Source organism: Pristiophorus japonicus, chromosome 18 (assembly GCF_044704955.1).
Source record: "Pristiophorus japonicus isolate sPriJap1 chromosome 18, sPriJap1.hap1, whole genome shotgun sequence".
NCBI lineage: Eukaryota > Metazoa > Chordata > Chondrichthyes > Pristiophoridae > Pristiophorus > Pristiophorus japonicus.
Genome location: NC_091994.1, coordinates 88,104,716 through 88,124,403, shown reverse-complemented (window position 1 = coordinate 88,124,403; position 19,688 = coordinate 88,104,716). Strand labels below are relative to the sequence as shown.

At 43.1% G+C, this 19,688-nt stretch overlaps 1 protein-coding gene across 7 annotated transcripts in view; it reads left to right on the top strand.

Moving 5' to 3' along the window:
* The window catches only part of spen (spen family transcriptional repressor), a 107,811-nt gene extending 89,188 nt beyond the window's left edge, over nt 1–18,623 (top strand). For 6 of the 7 annotated variants that reach the window (XM_070860271.1, XM_070860269.1, XM_070860270.1 and 3 more), the window contains 5 exons: nt 633–9,429; nt 14,870–15,295; nt 15,913–16,107; nt 16,309–16,467; nt 17,291–18,623. In XM_070860271.1, the coding sequence (XP_070716372.1) occupies nt 633–9,429; nt 14,870–15,295; nt 15,913–16,107; nt 16,309–16,467; nt 17,291–17,422 (9,709 nt within the window). In that variant the 3' untranslated portion in view covers nt 17,423–18,623. The remainder of the gene's footprint in view (nt 1–632; nt 9,430–14,869; nt 15,296–15,912; nt 16,108–16,308; nt 16,468–17,290) is intronic. The other variant, XM_070860268.1, reaches the window with a different exon arrangement.
* Nucleotides 18,624–19,688: the final 1,065 nt, after the last annotated feature.

Genomic DNA, 19,688 nt, shown 5'->3' with positions numbered 1-19,688 from the left:
CAAAATTATTTTACAAGTTCTAGTCCCATTTTAAATGTTTCCCTCTAGTCCTGTGGAAGAAAGCTGCGTAACAGAATTGTATTTATGTAGAAAAACAAATTATTTCAATTCTCTCTCTTCCCCCCCCCCCGCCCCCCTGCCAAACCCCATGTCTCCACAATTTACTCCTCTCCTGTATGCACCCCAAGTGGCAATTCATGTGTGAGCTCAAATAGTGAGTGCTGTCAGATTAATCAACCTGGTAGAAAGTGGGACATCACATTTGAGCCTAAGTCTCCCTTCAACCATCATCCACACGTAGGCACTTTACAATTGGGATCCAAGGGTAGGAAAACTGACAGATCCACTGCCCCCGCCCCCCCCCCTCCCCACAACCTACTGAAGAGATTCAATCGTGCAGCATCAAGCAATGCTTCAGTTGAGATTAGCCAACAGACCAGGGATCAAATCTGGGACCTTTAGTTTCGGTACTAGCTAAGGCAGTACAGTTCCCCACTAAGCCATCATAGAAGTTGAAAGAATCCTCTTCCCACATTCATTTCTCGCTTTCTCTTACAGACACATTAATTTTATACAGCCATTGATTTTTTTTTTTAAATGACATTTGAATTAATGTATATTTCTTTCATTAGTAGGGAGGATCGGAGGGGATCATACCACGAGTATCCTGCAGATCGTGCTTACTTTGATGCGGTTAGGGGACCAGCTGCTGTATTTCCTGAAGACCCTCGTAGGGACTATCGTGCAAGAAGTAGAGATTTTTATGCTGAATGGGATCCTTACCAGGGTGATTATTATGATCCTCGCTATTATGAAGATCCACGGGAATATAGAGACTATAGAGATCCATACGAACAGGACATAAGGGAGTACAGTTACAGACAGCGAGAAAGGGAACGAGAGAGAGAACGTTACGAATCTGATAGAGAACGAGATCATGAAAGGCGAACTTGTGAACGAAGCCAAAGTCCAACACACTCAAGAAGAGCCCAGAGTTGCAGTGCATCACCAGCGCAGTCTGAGAGGCATCAGAGTGACAGCATGGACTCTGAACGCAGAATATACAGTCGATCCTCAGACCGTAGTGGTAGCTGCAGCTCACTGTCACCCCCTCGATACGATAAAGCTGATAAACCAGACAAAATCCGACTAGACCGTTATGACAAAAATGAAAAGGAAAAAGATCGTCCGTTTGAACCTGAAAGAGCTGACAAACGGACCCAAAGGAAAGAAAAGACCGAGAAACTGGAAAGAACAAAAAAAATTGAAAAATCTGAAGTGGAGAAACTGGATAAGAAAGAGAAAGTCGAGAAGCTCAAAATACGGAAGGTGAAACCTCCATCTCCAAGTTCCCCGTCTTCTGAAACAGACCAAGAAATAGATAGGGATCTAAATCCTGATGGACAGAGGGGTAAAATAAAACAAGGGAAAGAAAAAGCAGAGAAAGACGGAGCTTCAAAAAATCGTTTGGATTTAATTCCTTGTGTAGTGTTAACTCGTGTAAAGGAGAGAGAGGCAAAATTGATTGAGCCCTCTGTTGTAGAGAAACCAAGAGGCAAGCCAGAGAATGACGCTGTCAAATCTCCGTCTGCAGAACAGAATAAAGTACAGTTAACTCGACTCGATCAGACAAAAACAGAGCTGTCAAAATTGGAACCTACCAGGCCAAAAATGCCAAAAGAGAAACTGCTTGCCAGCCAAATAGAGGTTGTGGATAAGGAAGTGAAAATCAAGCATAAAAAGAACCTCAAACCAGAACCGTGTCCTGAAGCACCTAATGCAATGGATATCGACAAACTGGAGGCTAGGAAGAGGCGTTTTGCAGATCCAACTTTAAGAACAGACAGGCAGAAGTTAGAGGTTAAGCGAGGCAGTCAAGAGGAAGAGGAACTGCGACTAGGCCTAAAAAAGCAACCTGATCTGGCAGCCTGGAGAGAAGTGCCTACAGTGGGTAAAGAAGGAGATTTGGACCGAAGGCCTGTGCGGAAAGAATTACTCAAAAGGGAGCACAGAAAAGTCAAACAAGAAAAACTAATTCCAGTATTCAGCCCCAGAGAAGGCCAGGAGTCTGCCAGTGTTTCTATAGGGATTGGCTTGCGGCCCAGCATAGAAGCACAATCCAGATTAAGCGAGGCATCTGAAGAACCAGTGGAAATTCAAGAAATTGGATTGAAGAAACTGAACACAGCAAAGCCTCTGAATAAGGGAATTCTTCAGCCATTGCCTCCACATCTTGATGAGATGCCAGGGGAAGGGGAGATTAAAAGAGAGGAACGGAAGAGAAAGTACAGTGGTAACTCTGAGGACACAAATGATCACAAGTCCACCCATGAGAAATTACAGACCGCCGATGCAGAAGAGAAACTTGGGATTGATATTGATTACACTCAAAGTTATAGGAAACAGATGGAGCAGAACCGCAGGCTTAAACAGCAACAGGAAATGGAGATGGCAAAATCTGAAAAATACAACAGCCCCAGGAAAGAAAATGCAGATGAATTTGAGAGAAGAAGTTTGGTTCATGAAGTGGGGAAGCCACCTCAGGATGTCACAGATGACTCTCCTCCAGTTAAACGGAGAAAAACTGATCAGTTTGACTTTGAAATTAGCATGAAACGAGAAAGAAATTACAGGAGTTCTCGTCAGCTAAGTGAAGATTCCGAAAAAACTGTCCTTTCCCCTGGATTTCGTCATATTCTGTCTTATCAAGATGAGGATGATAACTCTGACTCCTCACATCAGACATTGCTACCAAAAGAATCTAAAGATTCTCCAAAACTGGACTCCACCATTCAAGTTCCTGTTAGAGAGGAGCCTTTAAAATGCAATGCTTATGAGCCAAATAAGCGAGAACAAATTCTAGACTTGGCTAGAAATAAAATAATGTCTCAGAGCTCAGAAGAAGAGACACCTCGTTGGGAAATGCGTCTAAAACCAGATGCAAGTAGACCTGACGTTAGCTTTCCGAGTAGCATTATAAAGCGAGACGGTATTCGAAAACGTTCTGTGCGTGAGCTGGAACCAGGTGAGGTACCATCTGATTCTGATGAGGATAATGAACATAAATCTCATTCACCTAAAGCTTCAACATCTTTTGAAAGTTCTAGATTACCTTTATTTCTGCGGAATAAGGAGGATAGGCTATCAGACATAAAGCTGTCTAGCTCTCTAGAAAGGAATAAATTCTACTCATTTGCACTTGACAAGACAATTACTCCTGACACCAAGGCTTTACTTGAAAGGGCAAAATCTCTCTCTTCATCCAGAGAAGAAAATTGGTCGTTCCTGGATCGAGATTCTAGGTTTGCCAGCTTTAGGAAAGACAAAGATAAGGAAAAGGTTGAATCAGCACCAAGGCCAATTCCCTCTTGGTACATGAAAAAGAAAAAAATTAGAACAGATTCTGAAGGCAAAATAGATGAAAAGAAAGAAGACCATAAAGAAGATGAACAGGAGAGACAGGAACTATTTGCTTCCCGTTTCCTGCATAGCTCAATTTTTGAGCAGGATTCAAAACGCTTACAACACCTTGAAAGGAAGGAAGATGATCTGGATGTAATTTCTGGTAGATTGTTTGGAAGGCAGGGATCTGTAGATGGCTCCAATAACACTCTAGAATTGATACAGGAACCTGTAGTCTTGTTTCACAGTCGATTCATTGAATTGACACGTATGCAACAGAAAGAAAAGGAAAAGGATCAGAAACCAAAGGAACTTGAGCGACGAGAAATTGAGAAAGAAGTTCAGCCTAAAACACCGGAGCCTGTGTCTGAATTGAAAGAATCAGATTTAAAGAATACAATGCCTCCTTTGAGGTCTTTAATAATACCACCACCACCTCCTACCACAAATTCCCAGGCTGTACCTCCTGAAAAGCAAGAAACAGTTCAGAATAAAGCAGCGAATGAAGCATTGGTGGCGGAAAACATAGTTTCCAGCTCAGTGGAGAATCGTACAGAACCTGCCCCTGCAGCTGATGCAGCGAAACCTGTCATTGTTAGTGTAAGCCCCTGTGAAGAAATGGAACCTGTTGTAAACAAGCAATTAGATGCAAATGTTACTTCAGATCTAGTGGCTACTGAGCAGGAATCAGCGGTTAGAGAACATCCCTCTTATTTGGATACCAAACCACCAACTCCAGGGGGAGCTGATCTACAAGAAATCTGCACAAATACAGAACCTGAAGTGCTAGAGTTCAATGCAGACTCCTCCAAACCTATCCAAAGAGAGGTTGTACCAAATGAGCACAAAGATGACAAGAGTCCTCCTATCACTGTTGAGCTGCATATCAGCCAGAAAGAAGAGCATTCGGAGGTCCGTCCACAGATTTCTGACAATGAAGTAGATAAGAAAAAGACTTCCAAAAGTAAAAGAACAAAGACGCCACTTCAAGCAATCACTACAACCATTACAGAAAAGCCTGTCACAAGAAAAAGTGAGAGGATAGATCGTGAAAAGCTTAAGCGGTCGTCCTCGCCTCGTGGTGATGCTCAGAAACTTCAGGAACAGAAATTGGACATAGAAAAGGTCTCCAAAAACACAGCAAAGTCTCCAAGTTCTGCCCCTGAGTCAGAAACTTCTGAGCCAAGTCTACCTTTAGGTAGAACAAGACGCAGAAATGTGCGGTCAGTTTATGCCACGGTTGATGATGGTCCATCTCTAATAAAAGACTCAACAGATACATCCCGGTCAACCAGGAAAAGGGGCGAAAAAGAAGTTCAAGAATCATCAAATGTACAAACTCCAGCACGCCGGGGAAGACCTCCCAAATCCCGCCGTAGACCAGGTGAAGAGATGCCATGTTTTAAAGCTGAGCAGGTGAAACAAGAAGTTGAGGAAACAGAAACTAAAGACAGTACTGAAAGTGCAAAACCTGTCGAAGGGTGGAAGTCACCTCGATCACAGAAAGTTCAACAGAGTCATTCTTCACCAGCTTCAGCTGTTCCTAGCAGCCACATAGGAAAGAAAGGAGTAAAAACAGAACCAAGAACAGCTGATGTTTCTGTTGAACATACAGATGATGTTGCAGAGTCCTTAGTTGAGCAAAGTTCAACAAGTGAGAATATTATCAAAACCTCGCTTGAGGGAAATGAAATAGTAAGTGACCAAAAATCTGACAAAAATGATGGTGCATTAGAGAAGTGTCCTTCAGATAACAGTCCAGGTGAGCTGGTAGAAAAAAGATCTTTAGAAAAAGGATCAAAATCAAAGTCTGGGAGAGGGAGGAATGCAAAGATCAGTGAAGATAAAATGTGTCTACGAAATTTGGAAATAAGACTTAGCACTGAAGAAGTAAAAGGTGTTCTTGAGCCAAGTGATGGCGAGGTGACTGGGACAACAAAGAAAGACCAATTAAAAAATGATAATCAGTCGCCTGAGCTCATTAAAGAAGAAACAGGTAATCCATTTTCAGAACCACCCAAATCACCAGAAAAAGAAATCCCAAAACTTGAGTGTTCGCCAGAAGCTGTGCAACGTGCTAAGCAGATAGAACTTGAAAGAGCTGTGGAGAACATTGCAAAATTAACAGAAATCCCAACCGTACATCCTTACAAAGAAAGTACAGATGAGCCAGATGTTAGACCAGAGGAAGAAGTGGAAAAGCCTGCTCATCAGGCTAGTGAAACTGAGCTTGCAGCAGCCATTGACTCCATTATTGCAGACGAATCAGCAGAACCAGATAGCTTCCCATCTGCTCCAAGATACCCTGCTGAACAAACTGTGGCAGGTGTCTCTGAAGATCAAATAGTGCTCCCTACACCCCCAGACACGTTGCAACCCGAAACTGATCAGGCAATTGTGAACATATTGGAGTCCAATACAGAAGCTGGTGCCTCAGGCCGTTTGTTGGCAAAGGCTCCGTCCTCAAACCGCTTGGTATCAAAGATCCCAGCTTCGGGCCGTATGGTATCTAAAGTCCCTGCCTCAAGCCGCTCCGTTTCTAAATCTCCTGCTTCAGCCGAGAGTACAGCTCCAGAAGTTTCCTCTTCAGTCGAAAGCCTAGTTTCTGAAGTTCCCACCTCAACAGACAGCATGATTTCTAAAGCTCCTACCTCAGCAAACAGTGCAGTTTCTAAAGCTACTGCTCCAGTAGACACCGCCTCAACAGACAGTGTGATTTCTAAAGCTCCAGTCTCAGTGGAGAGCAAGGTTTCTAAAGTTCCTGTCTCAGTGGAGAGCAAGCTTTCTAAAGTTCCTGTCTCAGTGGAGAGCAAGCTTTCTAAAGTTCCTGTCTCAGTGGAGAGTGTGATATCTAAAGCTCCTGTCTCATTGGAGAGCAAGCTTTCTAAAGCTCCCATCTCCGTGGAGAGTGTGATATCTAAAGCTCCCACCTCCGTGGAGAGTGTAATATCTAAAGCTCCCATCTCCGTGGAGAATGTGATATCTAAAGCTCCCATCTCCGTGGAAAGTGTGATATCTAAAGCCCCTGTCTCAGTGGAGAGTGTGATTTCTAAAGCTCCCATCTCAGCAGAGTGTGTGGTTTCTAAAACTCCCATCTCAACAGACAGTGTTGTTTCCCCAGCTCTGTCCTCAGACAGTTTGTCTTCTAAAAGTCAAGCTGTGGACAGTCAATCTGCAGTTTCAATTGGTTCAGTTTCCAGATCTGCTTTATTGACTACAGTGGCCGAGGCAAAAGATGCTGACGTGTGTCTCCAGCCATCTGGAACTATGTCTCAGAAAACTGAGAACGTTCCATTGCCAGAACCTGCTGAAGTCCCACGGACTCCAAGTCGTAGAGGACGTTCAAAACCAAGAATGTCGAGACGTATTAGGCGAGGAAGCACTAGCAGGAAGGGGGAACTAGCGGATGGTAATAGCTCTGAACCTGAACCAGTGCCTGTTTCTACAGACATAAAGCAAAACAGTGTTACAGCAGAAACCATTTTTGAAAAATGTACAACAAAAACAGTGGTGGAACCACTTTGTGTTCCCAAGAGTGATATAGACAACCTGACTAGATTAGAAGAGAGTAAACCTGAATGTATGAAAGTCTCTGAATCAGATAAGGAGTCAGCAACTGAAGCTATTTCACCTCAGGATCCACTGCATTCTTCAGCATGTAATGAAGATAACAAAAGTCCTCCATATTTTAAACTAAAGCAACTCACTGACTATACACCTGAAGCTCAACCAAAACAAAGCATGTCAAGAGTAGCTATTAATGCTCTCCCTACCACGACTACTGCAAAGATTTCAGTAACTCCAGCACCTGTCTTAGGAACTACACATGCTAGTTCTGGGGCTGTGCCAGAGTGGATGTCAAGGCATGAGGCATCCCGTGCTTGTTCCACGCCCCCTCCTGCTGCTCCTCCCCCAGACACCAAAGCTTCTGACCTTGACACCAACTCCAGTACATTGAGGAAAATTCTCATGGAGCCGAAATATGTGTCGGCTAAAGATGCATCTACCACATTTGTTACTACAGCTATAAATGAGCCACTGACTTCAGTTCGGACAGAAGACACTTTCACTGCAAGTGAAGTTAACAAGCTGGTCTTGGATGAGAAGCCTGCAATTCCACCAAGCAGTATTGGAGGGCAACAATTGGCAGAGGTGCCAACGTTTAATGAAAAAGAAAAATTTGCAAGTTCTTTGATCTCACCCAAAGTTACTTCTGTGATAAGCAGAATGCCGCCAAGTTTAGACCAAGAGGAAATGGCAAAAGTGACAGTAAACAGCCGAGGCCCAGCCAACCTTCCATCTCAGTCACCGAGTCTCCCAACTGTGTCACTGACCAAACAGAAATATAGATCGAACTTGACTGAAAATAGCAGGTACAAGCTTGGGACAGTGGCATTTATTGGGGATGAATCTAGGCCAGTGGATAATATCCCATTAAACCAGGGCTCAAGTCCAGGTCTGAGAGTAAATACCTCGGAAGGGGTTGTGGTACTGAGTTACTCAGGCCAGAAGACAGAAGGTCCTCAACGAATAAGTGCTCCAATCAGTCAGATTCCACCTGCTAGTGCAGTAGATATAGAATTTCAGCAATCTGTATCCAAGTCACAAGCCAAACAGGAGCCAGTTTCACAATCTCAGCCTTTGACAAAGGGGTCACAAAATCCAACAGGCTACAGCAATGTGATTGGCACTCATTCCTCAAGCATACTTGCAGGACATGGTGGCTCTCAGCCTTATAACACATCGCCTGTGATTTCAAGTGTTAAACAGGAGCATCAGATCCCAGAAAAATCTGAATCTACTATCCATTCTGGTACACTAACGGCCTCTCAACCAGGAACAGTTAAGATTGTCTACAATCTTCTGCCGAACATCGTATCTACTAATAAAAAAGGTGGCGAACCAGTCATTCCCAAAATTGAAGGCGTGAAAGTAACACAGCAGTCAAACCTGAGCCCAGGAATCAGCCCTCACCATGCTGCTATGCCAAGTAAAATGCAATCAGACACTAACCACATCAGTTCTGGGCGTGGCACCCCAACAGAACGAGCTCTGCCCCTGCCTGTTTCCATTAAACAGGAACCCCATTCCCCACGTACGTCAGTTCATTCCCCCTCTCCATTTCCTAAAGTATGCCAGCCTAGTAGCACCTCATCTGCTTCCCAGTCAATGAATGCTAACATGGTTCTGAATGCTGGTCTCACTATGACACAGTTTGTTCCTGGTGTCCATTTGCCAGAGCAGTCGGTCATTATGCCTCCTCACAGTGTGACGCAGACTCAGGTGGTCTCCTTAGGACATCTTTCTCAGGGTGATGCAAGAATGAATGCTCCTTCAGTACCAGGTATTCCCTATGGCATACGGCCCGAGACTCACCATCCCTCCCCTAGGGCTGTCCTGCAACCTCAGATGGAACTACGTTCGCCACGATCAAACACGCCGCAGTCAACAGTTATCAGGGACTTGTGTATGCCTCAGATATCCAATCAACATCAAACTGATGAAGAATTACTACATTATCATCCACTTAGAAGAGGGTCAGGTCCTTTACAGCCTGATGTCCTTGTAATGCAGCCAGACTACAGAATCCATCCTGGAGGTTTGCGATTGGACCAATACAATGTGCCCCAGGAGATGCTCCTGCGTGATGTTCGGATGATGTACCCACCTATGACGGCTGTAGGCGATGTCCACAGTGAGGCCAGACAAGCCAGGACGCCTGAAGGACCCGTTAAAACTCCTCCTGCTAGTAAAACCCCCCAGCCAGCAAAAGAGGCCCCTAAAACATCTGAAGTGAAAATGGCAAAGTCACCTCACAGTGAAGCCCGATTGATCAATGTCCCCCCTGGATTACCCATGTCTCAGTCTGTAATGGTCTCCCACGGCGTTCAGCTCATGCATCAAGTCCCTAGTTCCTTCCATGACTATCCACGTGTGTATCAAGAACTGCGGAATTTCCATCCTTCTCACCTCAGTCATCCACAATTTGCTGGAATAAACTTGCCATCACGCAGCATGACTCCTCAGGTAATTCCAGCATTTTTTTCCCCTAATTTTCACACCTTTCTTCCATGAAACCTTTTTTGTTTTACAGTTATTCTTATCTACGGTACGTTTGCCGGTGAGTGAAATGAATGACGGAGTGCAATGCAACTTCTGAAATAAACAATAACAACTGTGCTGAAAATGTCTACATTCAGCAGTTCTCTGGGTGCTCACTATTCCCTGTTAGCAAGTCATGAAGTGAGCCAACTTTTGGGATTCTTGCTGCCATTTTTTGTCAGTTTTTAGAAGCTGCATTAGTTACAGTGCCTAATTTACATTAAAAAAGACTTGTATTTATATAGCACCTTTCATGACCACCGGATAGCCAATAAAGTACTTTTGGAGTGTAGTCACTGTTGTAATGTGGGAAACGTGGCAGCCAATTTGTGCACAGCAAGCTCGCACAAACAGCAAGGTGATAATGACCAGATAACTCTGTTTTTGTTACATTGATTGAGGGATAAATATCGGCTAGGACACCAGGGAAATAGTGCCATGGGACCTTTTACGTCCACCTGAGAGAGTAAATGGGGCCTTGGTTTAATGTCTCATCCAAAATAAAGCACCTCTGACAGTGCAGCACTCCCTCAGTATTGCACTGAAATGTCAGCCTAGATTTATGTGCTCAAGTCTCTGTAGTGGGACTTGAACCCACAACCTTCTGACTTCAGCGAGTGTGCTACCCACTGAGCCACAGCTGATACTGTCGAAGAATTCATTAAATTATGGAATCATAAAACACAGAAGGAAGCCATTCAGCCCATTGTGCCTGTGCCGGCTCCTTGAAAGAGTGATCCAGTTAGTCCCACTCCCCTGCTCTTTCCCCATAGTCCTGAAATTTTCTTCGCTTCAAGTTCTTATCCAATTCTCTATTGAATCTGCTTCCACCACCCTTTCAGGCAGTGCATTCCAGGTCATCCATAACTCGCAATGTAAAAGAAATTCTCTTCATCTCACCTCTGGCTCTTTTGCCAATTACCTTAAACCTGTGACCTCTGGTTACCGACTTTTCTGCCAGTGGAAACCGTTTCTTCTTATTTACTCTCTCATACCCCTTCATGATTTTCAATGCCTTTTGATTTTCAATGCCTTTATTAAATCTTCTCATAGCTTTCTCTTCTCTAAGGAGTAAAATCTCACTTCTCTAGTCTCTCCCCGTAACTGAAGTCCCTCATCCCTGGTACCATTTTAGTAAGTCTGCTCTCACCTCTCGAAGGCCTTGACATCCTTCCTAAAGTGCGATGCCCAGAATTGGACACTATTGCAGCTGGGACCTAACCAGTGATTATAGTGGTTTAGCATAATTTCCTTGTTTTTGTACTTTATGCCTCTCTTCCCACTCCTGCACCTTTATCTCTGGAGTCCCCAAGGATCTATCCTTGGCCCCCCCCCCCCCATCCTTTTCTCAACATGCTGCCTCTCTGCGACATCATTCAAACACACAACGTCTGGTTCCACTTGTACACTGACGACACGCAGCTCTACCTCAACACCACCTCTCTCGACCCCTTTACAGCCTCTGATTTGTCACGCTACTTGTCCGACATCCAGTATTCGATGAGCAGAAATTTCCTCCAACTAAATATTGGGAAGACTGAAACCATTGTCTTCGGGCCTCACCACTGACTCCATCCATTTCCCTAGCCATTGAATCAGACTGTTAGCAACTGTGGCGTCCCAGTTGACCCTGAACTGAGCTTCGTAGCCCATATCTTCCATCACCAAGACTGTCTACTTCCACCTCTGTAACATAATCCGTCTCCGCATCTGCCTTAGCTCATTTGCCGCTCATCTATGCTTTTATTACCTCTAGACTCAACTATTCCAATGTTCTCCTGGCTGGCCTCCCATCCTCCACTCTAAATAAACTTTTGCTCATCCGAAACTCTGCTGCCCGTATCCTAACTCACCTTAAGTCCCGTTCACCCATCACCCCTATGCTCGCTGACCTACCTTGGTTCCCGGTCCAGCAATGCCTCGATTTTAAAATTCTCATCCTTGTTTTCCAATCCCTCCATGGCCTTGCCTCTCCTTATCACTGCAACCTCCAGCCCGACAACCCTCTTGAGATTGCTGCGCTCCTCCAATTCTGGCCTCGTGTTTCTCCGATTTTAATCGCTCCACCATTAGTGGCCATGCCTTTAGCAGCCTAAGCTCTGGAATTCCTTCCCTAAACCTCTATCTCTTTACCTTTCTCTCCTCCTTTAAGGCGTTCCTTAAAACCTATTTCTTTAGCCAAACTTTTGGTTACCTGTCCTAATATCTCTATGTGGCTCCGAATCAAATTTTGTTAATTGCTCCTGTGAATCGTCTTGGGACATTTTACTACGTTAAAGGTGCTATATAAATGCAGGTTGTTGTTTATAAACCAATGATCCCTTATGCTTTTTTAACAGCCTTCTCAACCTGTCCTGTCACCTTCAAAGATTTTGTACGTACACTCTCAGGTTTCCCTTCCTTTAGAGAAATATTTGGCCTCCATTTGGCTGCACACTTGTAATTCAGAATTTTCTAGTGCATAAATACTGAGTACACACATTTTTCCAAGCATGAAAGAAAGAACAAACTATAGTGCCTTTCACAACCTCAGGATGTCACAAGACACTTTATAGCCAATTCATAGAATCATAGAAATTTACAGCACGGAAGGAGGCCATTTCGGCCCATCGTGTCCGTGCCGGCCAACAAGAAGCTATCCAACTTAATCCCACTTTCCAGCTCTAGATCCGGAGCCTTGCAGATTACAAACTTTCCAGTTCTTGGTCCATAGCCTTGCAGGTTACAGCACTTAAAGTGCACATCCAAGTACTTTTTAAATGTGAGGGTTTCTGCCTCTACCATATTTTCAGGCTATGAGTTTGAGATCCCCACAACCCTCTAGGTGAAGAAATTTCCCCTCAAATCCCCTCTAAATCTTCTACCAATTACTTTAAATTTATGTCCCCTAGTTGTTGACCCCTCTACTAAGGGAAATAGGTCCTTTCTAGCCACTAAGTCTAGGCCTCTCATAATTTTATACACTTCAATGCGGTCTCCCCTCAGCCTCTTCTGTTCCAAGGAAAACAACCCCAGCCTATCCAATCTGTCCTCGTAGCTAAGATTCTCCACTCCCGGCAACATCCTTGTAAATCACCTCTGTACCCTCTCCAGTGCAATCACATCCTTCCTGTAATGCGGTGACCAGAAGTGCACGCAGTACTCCAGCTGTGGCCTAACCAGTGTTTTATACAGTTCAAGCATAACCCCTCCCCCTGCTCTTGTATTCAATGCCTCAGCTAATAAAGGCAAGCATTCCGTATGCCTTCTTAACCACCTTATCTACCTGGCCTGCTACTTTCAGAGATCTGTGGACATGCACTCCTTTGTTCCTCAAATCTTCTCGGTGTCCTACCATTTAATGTGTATTCCCTTTCCTTGTTAGCCCTCCCCAAATGCATTACTTCTCCGGATTAAATTCCATTTGCCACTATTCTGCCCACCTGACCAGTTGTTTGATATCTTCCTGCAGTCTATAGCTTTCTTCTGCATTATCATTCACACAGCCGATTTTAGTATCATCTGTTTTTGAATTCTGTCCCTGAACATATATACACAATAAAGTTAGAAATTGCCATACTCTGTCATTGTCCCTAAGTGGGGAGATTATGATATAGTATTGTTCTGCAATTAAATGTCTAAATAAAGCATCTTCATTGATTGACTCTCCAGTTGCCCAATACTATTGAAGTGTAGTTACTGTTGTAATGTAGGAAACGCGGCCACCAATTTGCGCACGGCAAGGTCCCATAAACATCAATGAGATAATGACCAGATAATCTGTTTATGATGTTGATTGAGGGATAACTCCCCTGCTCTTCTTCGAAATAGTGCCATAGGATCTTTTACGTCCACATGAGAGAGAAGACGGGACCTCGGTTTAACAAATCATCAAAAAGACTGCACCTTTGACAGTGCAGCACTCAGTTCTGCACTTAAGTGTCAGCCTGGATTACGTGCTCAAGTCTCTAGAGTGGGTCTTGAACCCACGACCTTCTGACTCCGAGTCAAGTGCTACCACTAAGCCAAAGCTGGTGCCTAAGTGCTGGCAACACTGTAAATCTCTGTTAAGTAATGTCACATTGTAAGGAGATCGAGCTTTTCATAGTTCCACATAATTCACCATCAGAGGAGTTTTGATGATTTAAATTATTTATTTGAAAATGGATTTGATGACTAAATAGTTTCAATTTATATTTTTACCCTATTATGCATTCTTTAAAATATCTGCAACTCCCGGGCGTTTTTTGGCTGATACGGTGAAGATCCTGTTTTTAAATTCTGTCCCTGAACACACATACACAATAAAGTTAGAAATTGTCATACTCTGTCATTGTCCCTAAATGGGGAGATTATGGTATAATATTGTTCTCCAATTAAATGCCTAAATAGAGCATCTTCTTCATTGATTGACTCTCCATTTGCCCAAGGTGATAGGGCTGTCATTTCAACCAGGATGGGGAGGGAAGAGCAGAGACAATATTTCCATCAGAGTTTTATATTGTCTTGAGTCAGGTGGTCACAACACTTTCTCTTAGCTTTGAGCTTTTATATTCCAGCTATAGATAGATACGCAAGAATTGTTGTGCAGCATGGATCCCATAACGACATAAATAGCCTTTCTAAGCTTAGATGGCTCCATCAACTAAATTTCTCTCTCCAAATCTCCCCCCCACCCACCCAACTATTTCACCACTTGAAATGATGCATTGGGAGCTAGTAGAAATGTTTTCCTCCATAACTGAATGGCATCAGCTCAAACTGGGTTACTGCAAGGAATTATCTGTTTGAGGAATTATCAATTAATGATCTGATTTTAGTTTCTCCACATAATGTGTTAAACCATTACTTTGTTCCTAGCAAAGGCTTTAACTCAAATGTTCCAAAAAATCTGTGGGATGGTAGCTAATTCTCAACATAACACAATCAAAACAAGTAAGTGTAAAAAGACAAATTCCAGGTGACAGTCTGGGCAACGTCGTTGAGGCAATGGAATTAGGGAAATTCTCGTGCAGTTTTGTTGACACCATCTTTCAGATTAGAAACATAGAAAATAGGTGCAGGAGTAGGCCATTCGGCCCTTCTAGCCTGCACCGCCATTCAATGAGTTCATGGCTGAGCATGCAACTTCAGTACCCCATTCCTGCTTTCTCGCCATACCCCTTGATCCCCCTAGTAGTAAGGACTTCATCTAACTCCTTTTTGAATATATTTAGTGAATTGGCCTCAACAACTTTCTGTGGTAGAGAATAGAAACATTGATTTGGAGATCCTAGTCACGGAGTCAGACAGCCTTAAATGCGTAAATAAAACCAGTGATGTGGCGGAATGAATACAGGAATATTTTCAGTGCAATGTTTGTTAAACCGTCTATTCTTGAATATAGGGTATTTCGGAAGGGGAACACGTACACCCTGGCCAGAGAAGTAAAACTCCACAAATATCCCAGGATTCCAAGGGATCTGCGGCTCCTGAGCATCCTCATCATGTATCTATCACCAGACTACCAGGGCAGGTGGAACTGCACTCACCTCACCTGCAACATCTACAGAGAGAGAGGGTACAGCCAGAAGCAAATCCGACATCCTATCCTTCTCCAACTGGAGTGTCTATGCCAATCAAACATGAACTGTCTTCACCACACCAACCCCTAACCCCAAAACAACCATCTTTTATCTCAACACAAGCCTCAACACCAGGAGCAGCCCCACCACCTGTGATGTCTAGGCCGGACCTTCAGACCATTGGAAAGCAGGAACCACAACCACCCTCAGGCTCACAGAGACCTATGGACATGGTGCAGCTTCTCACAGTAAGCATCAATTATATTGCATCAGTTTAAAAAGGCTAGCTTGGATTTATCAACCAACATAAAAGTGAGTTTTAAATTATATAACCCCAAGGTTTTCAAATCATTTGTAAAATGTTGAGTTTGAATACGGAAATTGGTTAAGTTTGTGTTGGTGTCGGTCTGTTTCTTCATGGTCATAACTGATCCCTTATCCACCTCTATCACTAGGCTTTATTTTTTATGACCCTTTCGCTTCTTATCTGCTCTACTTTGTTTCATACTTTCATCTAGTCATTTTTTTAATTTAATATGTTTTAAAAAATCCTTTTATTCCTCTAATTCAAGGCCGAATTAGAGGAATAAACTGCTATTAATTGAAAACTTCCTTGAAGCATTGAGGAAGATTCTAACTAGGATGAGTAATCTTCCATTTTTAGCTGAAAGAAATCCCCTTAACCAATAGCTCCTCTCACTCATGCTGACTGTATACAACAGTGTACCAAGCCATCATATTCATGAGCTTTCACATCAATTCAGGGAAGACATTGCATAAACAGCCTGCAAGTATAGTGCTGAAATGCTGCACGTTTAAAGGGTCATCAAATGTGATTTATATTTTAAAATGTTTGTCCCTTTAGAAATACCCAATTGTGTGGCAGGGTCTGCTAGCTCTGAAGAATGACACAGCCGCAGTGCAACTACATTTTGTGTCTGGCAACAACGTGCTGGCCCATCGGTCACTTCCAGCACCTGAGGGTGGGCCTCCTCTCAGAATTGCTCAGCGCATGCGGCTGGAGGCAACACAGCTGGAAGGTGTGGCACGCAGAATGACGGTAAGTGACTTTAAAAGGCTTAGGAAGGGCATTCACAATATTTGTTATAACGTTTGTGGATATAAATGCTCAAATGCTATTGAAGCAGCGAATGTTTTAACTTTTTAAAACTGTGTCTTTAAACCTCGTGTTATTTGGGCAGGTGCGGAGTAAATATCTGTTGGAGTGAAGATCACCTGATAATTTTTTTTTGTTGTCTAGGTGGAAACTGATTACTGCTTATTGTTGGCATTACCATGTGGCCGTGATCAGGAGGATGTAGTCAGTCAGACGGAGTCACTAAAGGCTGGTTTTATCAGCTATTTACAGCTCAAACAAGCTGCTGGAATCATCAATGTTCCAAATCCTGGCTCGAATCAGGTATATGATCAAACAGAAATCAGTTGCAAGTTCTTTTGTTCACCAGGGGAGCAGAACAGAAGATGGATGCAGGGTGGGGTGCAGATAGCATCATCTTCCCAGGAGTGACCGATTGTTGCTCTCTGACGATGTGCTGTATCAATGCTGTCATTTTGAATTAGCTTTACTGTAGCAACTGGAAATACCCTGCTGCCACCAACAGCCCAAGAGAACTCTGGAATGCAGCCAAGCAGCATCATAGGAATTTAAACCTTTTTCAGTGGGCTGCAGAAACAGGCTATTTCCATTTTGCTGTGGATGTTGTAAACAGTAACATGTGCTTCAGGCAGAGACATTCCAAAGCAGAAAGGCAGGTGACTCTTTCCTTCCTGACTCTAGTTTCCTCTTCCCCCGGCCCCACCTCCCCTCTTCATCAAAATTGACATTTCTATGCTTTTTCTGTTAATGTCTACCATCTTCTCTTGATCAGTTTGATGTCCAGGTCTCTCTTCCCCATCGTCCTATATTCCCAGTTGACTGAATTTCAGAAGAAGAATCTAGTCAGTTTAAAAACAGTAGATATTGATAGATTCAAAGGAAAGGGGGTTTATTTTTGAGCTTCCCAACAGGAGTGCTTGAATGAGGCTGATTTTTGCAGCACCACAACTAATTAAAATGAAATCTTGTAAGTGAGCCTGTTTTATACGTATCAAAATGAAATAGTTTGAGATTCATGGGAATTATTTTGCCATGTTGAAAGTTAATCTTTTTGTGATAGTTATTCTACAGAAAACTGGTGTTTTGGACGCTGCACCCACTGATCTTGTGCTTTTTCTCTTTGCAGCCTGCTTATGTTCTTCAGATATTCCCACCCTGTGAATTCTCTGAAAGTCACTTGTCCCGTCTAGCCCCAGATTTGCTTGCCAGCATCTCTAACATCTCCCCTCATTTGATGATCGTCATTGCTTCAGTGTGAGCATTTGGTTTGCTCTCCTTTTTAATCTTGGACTCCGTTACACTGCCAACTGCCAATCTTCTTCCAAGCAGGGCCCGACTCGGACAATGGGCAGCTACGTGTTTACAAGTTTCCAGCCCTGGACGAACTGGTGGGCTCCAGTGGCAGAGTGGGAACCCCTCTATGTAATCCTGCACTCTCGGCGATTCCTGTTTATGTGAATTGGGATTACCGTTGCACTATATTAGTGACTTGGTGACTGTATGGCAGTAGATTGCTATGGATCTTATCATGGTAGCATCCTGGACCCCATCTGATGGACTTGAAGGCAGGACCTCAGAATCCCTACCTGTTTCAGCAGGGCCAGAGTTGGGATGCTTTTCAACCCCCCATCAGTTGTAATGATCAACTTTTTCCTTTTGTAAATGTCCTTTCTTCGAGAAGGAATCAAATGGGCTGATTGCTGAGAGAAGAGGGATGAACAGTTTAAGCCGAAAAGGGAAATAAAGCTGGTGGGAAATGCTGAATCCTTGGAACCATGAATTCAAACTTTACTGAGATGAAAAAAAACATACAATTTTACCTGTGCCAAAATGCATTTTCAGAGAAATCTTATTTTCATATGCGGACTTTGTACTTTCATTCATTCTTAAGTGCGCTTCACTGCTCCTTAACGCTGCCCTTCAAGATGTGAGAGTATTTTATGCTTGTCAGGACATCTGTTCGGTCTCATTAATTTATAAATTCTTTCCACAGTCCTTTCTTTGTTTTTTTTTAATCCTTTTGTTGTTTGGAGCAATCCGAGTCTGATTTAAGCCAATGTGGTGAAAAGTGGTCTCCAATACGCAGCAAAAACTGGTACTGAGTAAACAAGCCCCCTACTCCTAATCGATATAGGAGAGGGGACGCAAGGGGACTGGTACTCCCAAGAAAACAGGGGCTGCGCTGTCTGAGCCAGCCACGAACGCTGTAACTACCTACCGACAGCAAGCAGTCTCCTTGTACTTTTTAATGGCGTTTGTACATAGTACTTTTGGAATTCTGTGCTTTGGTCTGATCTGATTAACTTGTGTAAAAAGAAAGGAAACCCCCACCCCCCAGACTTGAACCGTGTTACACAGTGCTGTAAATATTTGTAAAACTCAAAACGATTCTTTCATGGTAATGTTGAAGGCACTTATAATTTTGATACACAGAATAAAAATCTTAGCACATTATAGAAGATATGGCAGCATTCTCTCTGTACTGATCATGTAAATAGCCTGCCAGCTGGCATCATTTAGTCCTGTGACAACCAACGTTTTCAGGTGGTCTGCAAAGATATAGCTGCATCTTTTTGATGAGTAGATAATCGTTAAGATGTCTCACAGAATGATTCGTCAACATCGCTTGTTTCAGCCTGCACTACTCTACACAACTGTGGCAACTGCACCTTCTGGAATCATCCTGTGACCATAGACTCCACTAACGTGATTTCAAGCAGTAGCTCTAGTAATGAATGTGTTAATTCAGACACCGTGGCTATAAGGTATGATGTGGTTATATAATGATACTGTTAACGCACTAAGAGCAACTAGAGAAAGCAGAGCTAATTTGCTCAATCTAAGAAATGTGTGTTCCTTTTTTTAATTTTAACTCTTTCCCTGTTTATCTGATTGGGCATATAGGCAAGGCAACAGATGGTAAGAATATCTTCCCTTTTACATATGGTGATGGAGCCGGGCCATCTCAAATTGGTGCTTCCCTGGTAGACTGCTATCTTTATTATGTCAAGTTATCAGCAACTGCCCTAGTACATGTCTAACATAATTCCACAATTTAAATGCTATTTAACAGGGAAAATCTTTTTTAATCGCTCTACCATCGGTGGCTCTGCCTTTAGCTGCCTAGGCCCTAAGGTCTGGTATTCCCTCCCTAAATCTCTCCACCTCTCTCCCTCTCTTTCTTCCTTTTAAGACACGCCTTAAAACCTACCTCTTTGACCAAGCTTTTGGACATTTACCCTAATATCTCCTTCTGTGGCTCTGTGTCAGATTTTTTTTATAATGCTCCTGTGAAGTGCCTTGGGCCGTTTTACGACATTAAAGACACTATATAAATACATGTTGTAACAGAAGTAAAAAAAATGCACTGGAGCTTTGGTCAAATTTTGAAAAGTTTGAGGAGTAATTTATATTGTGCATATCCTGAGAGAGCACTATTCCTTTAAACTATTTTATTAATTCCAGACATTCTTGGTGTTTGATCTGGTGTGTAATTGAAGTCTGTTAGTCTATATGTTTACTGT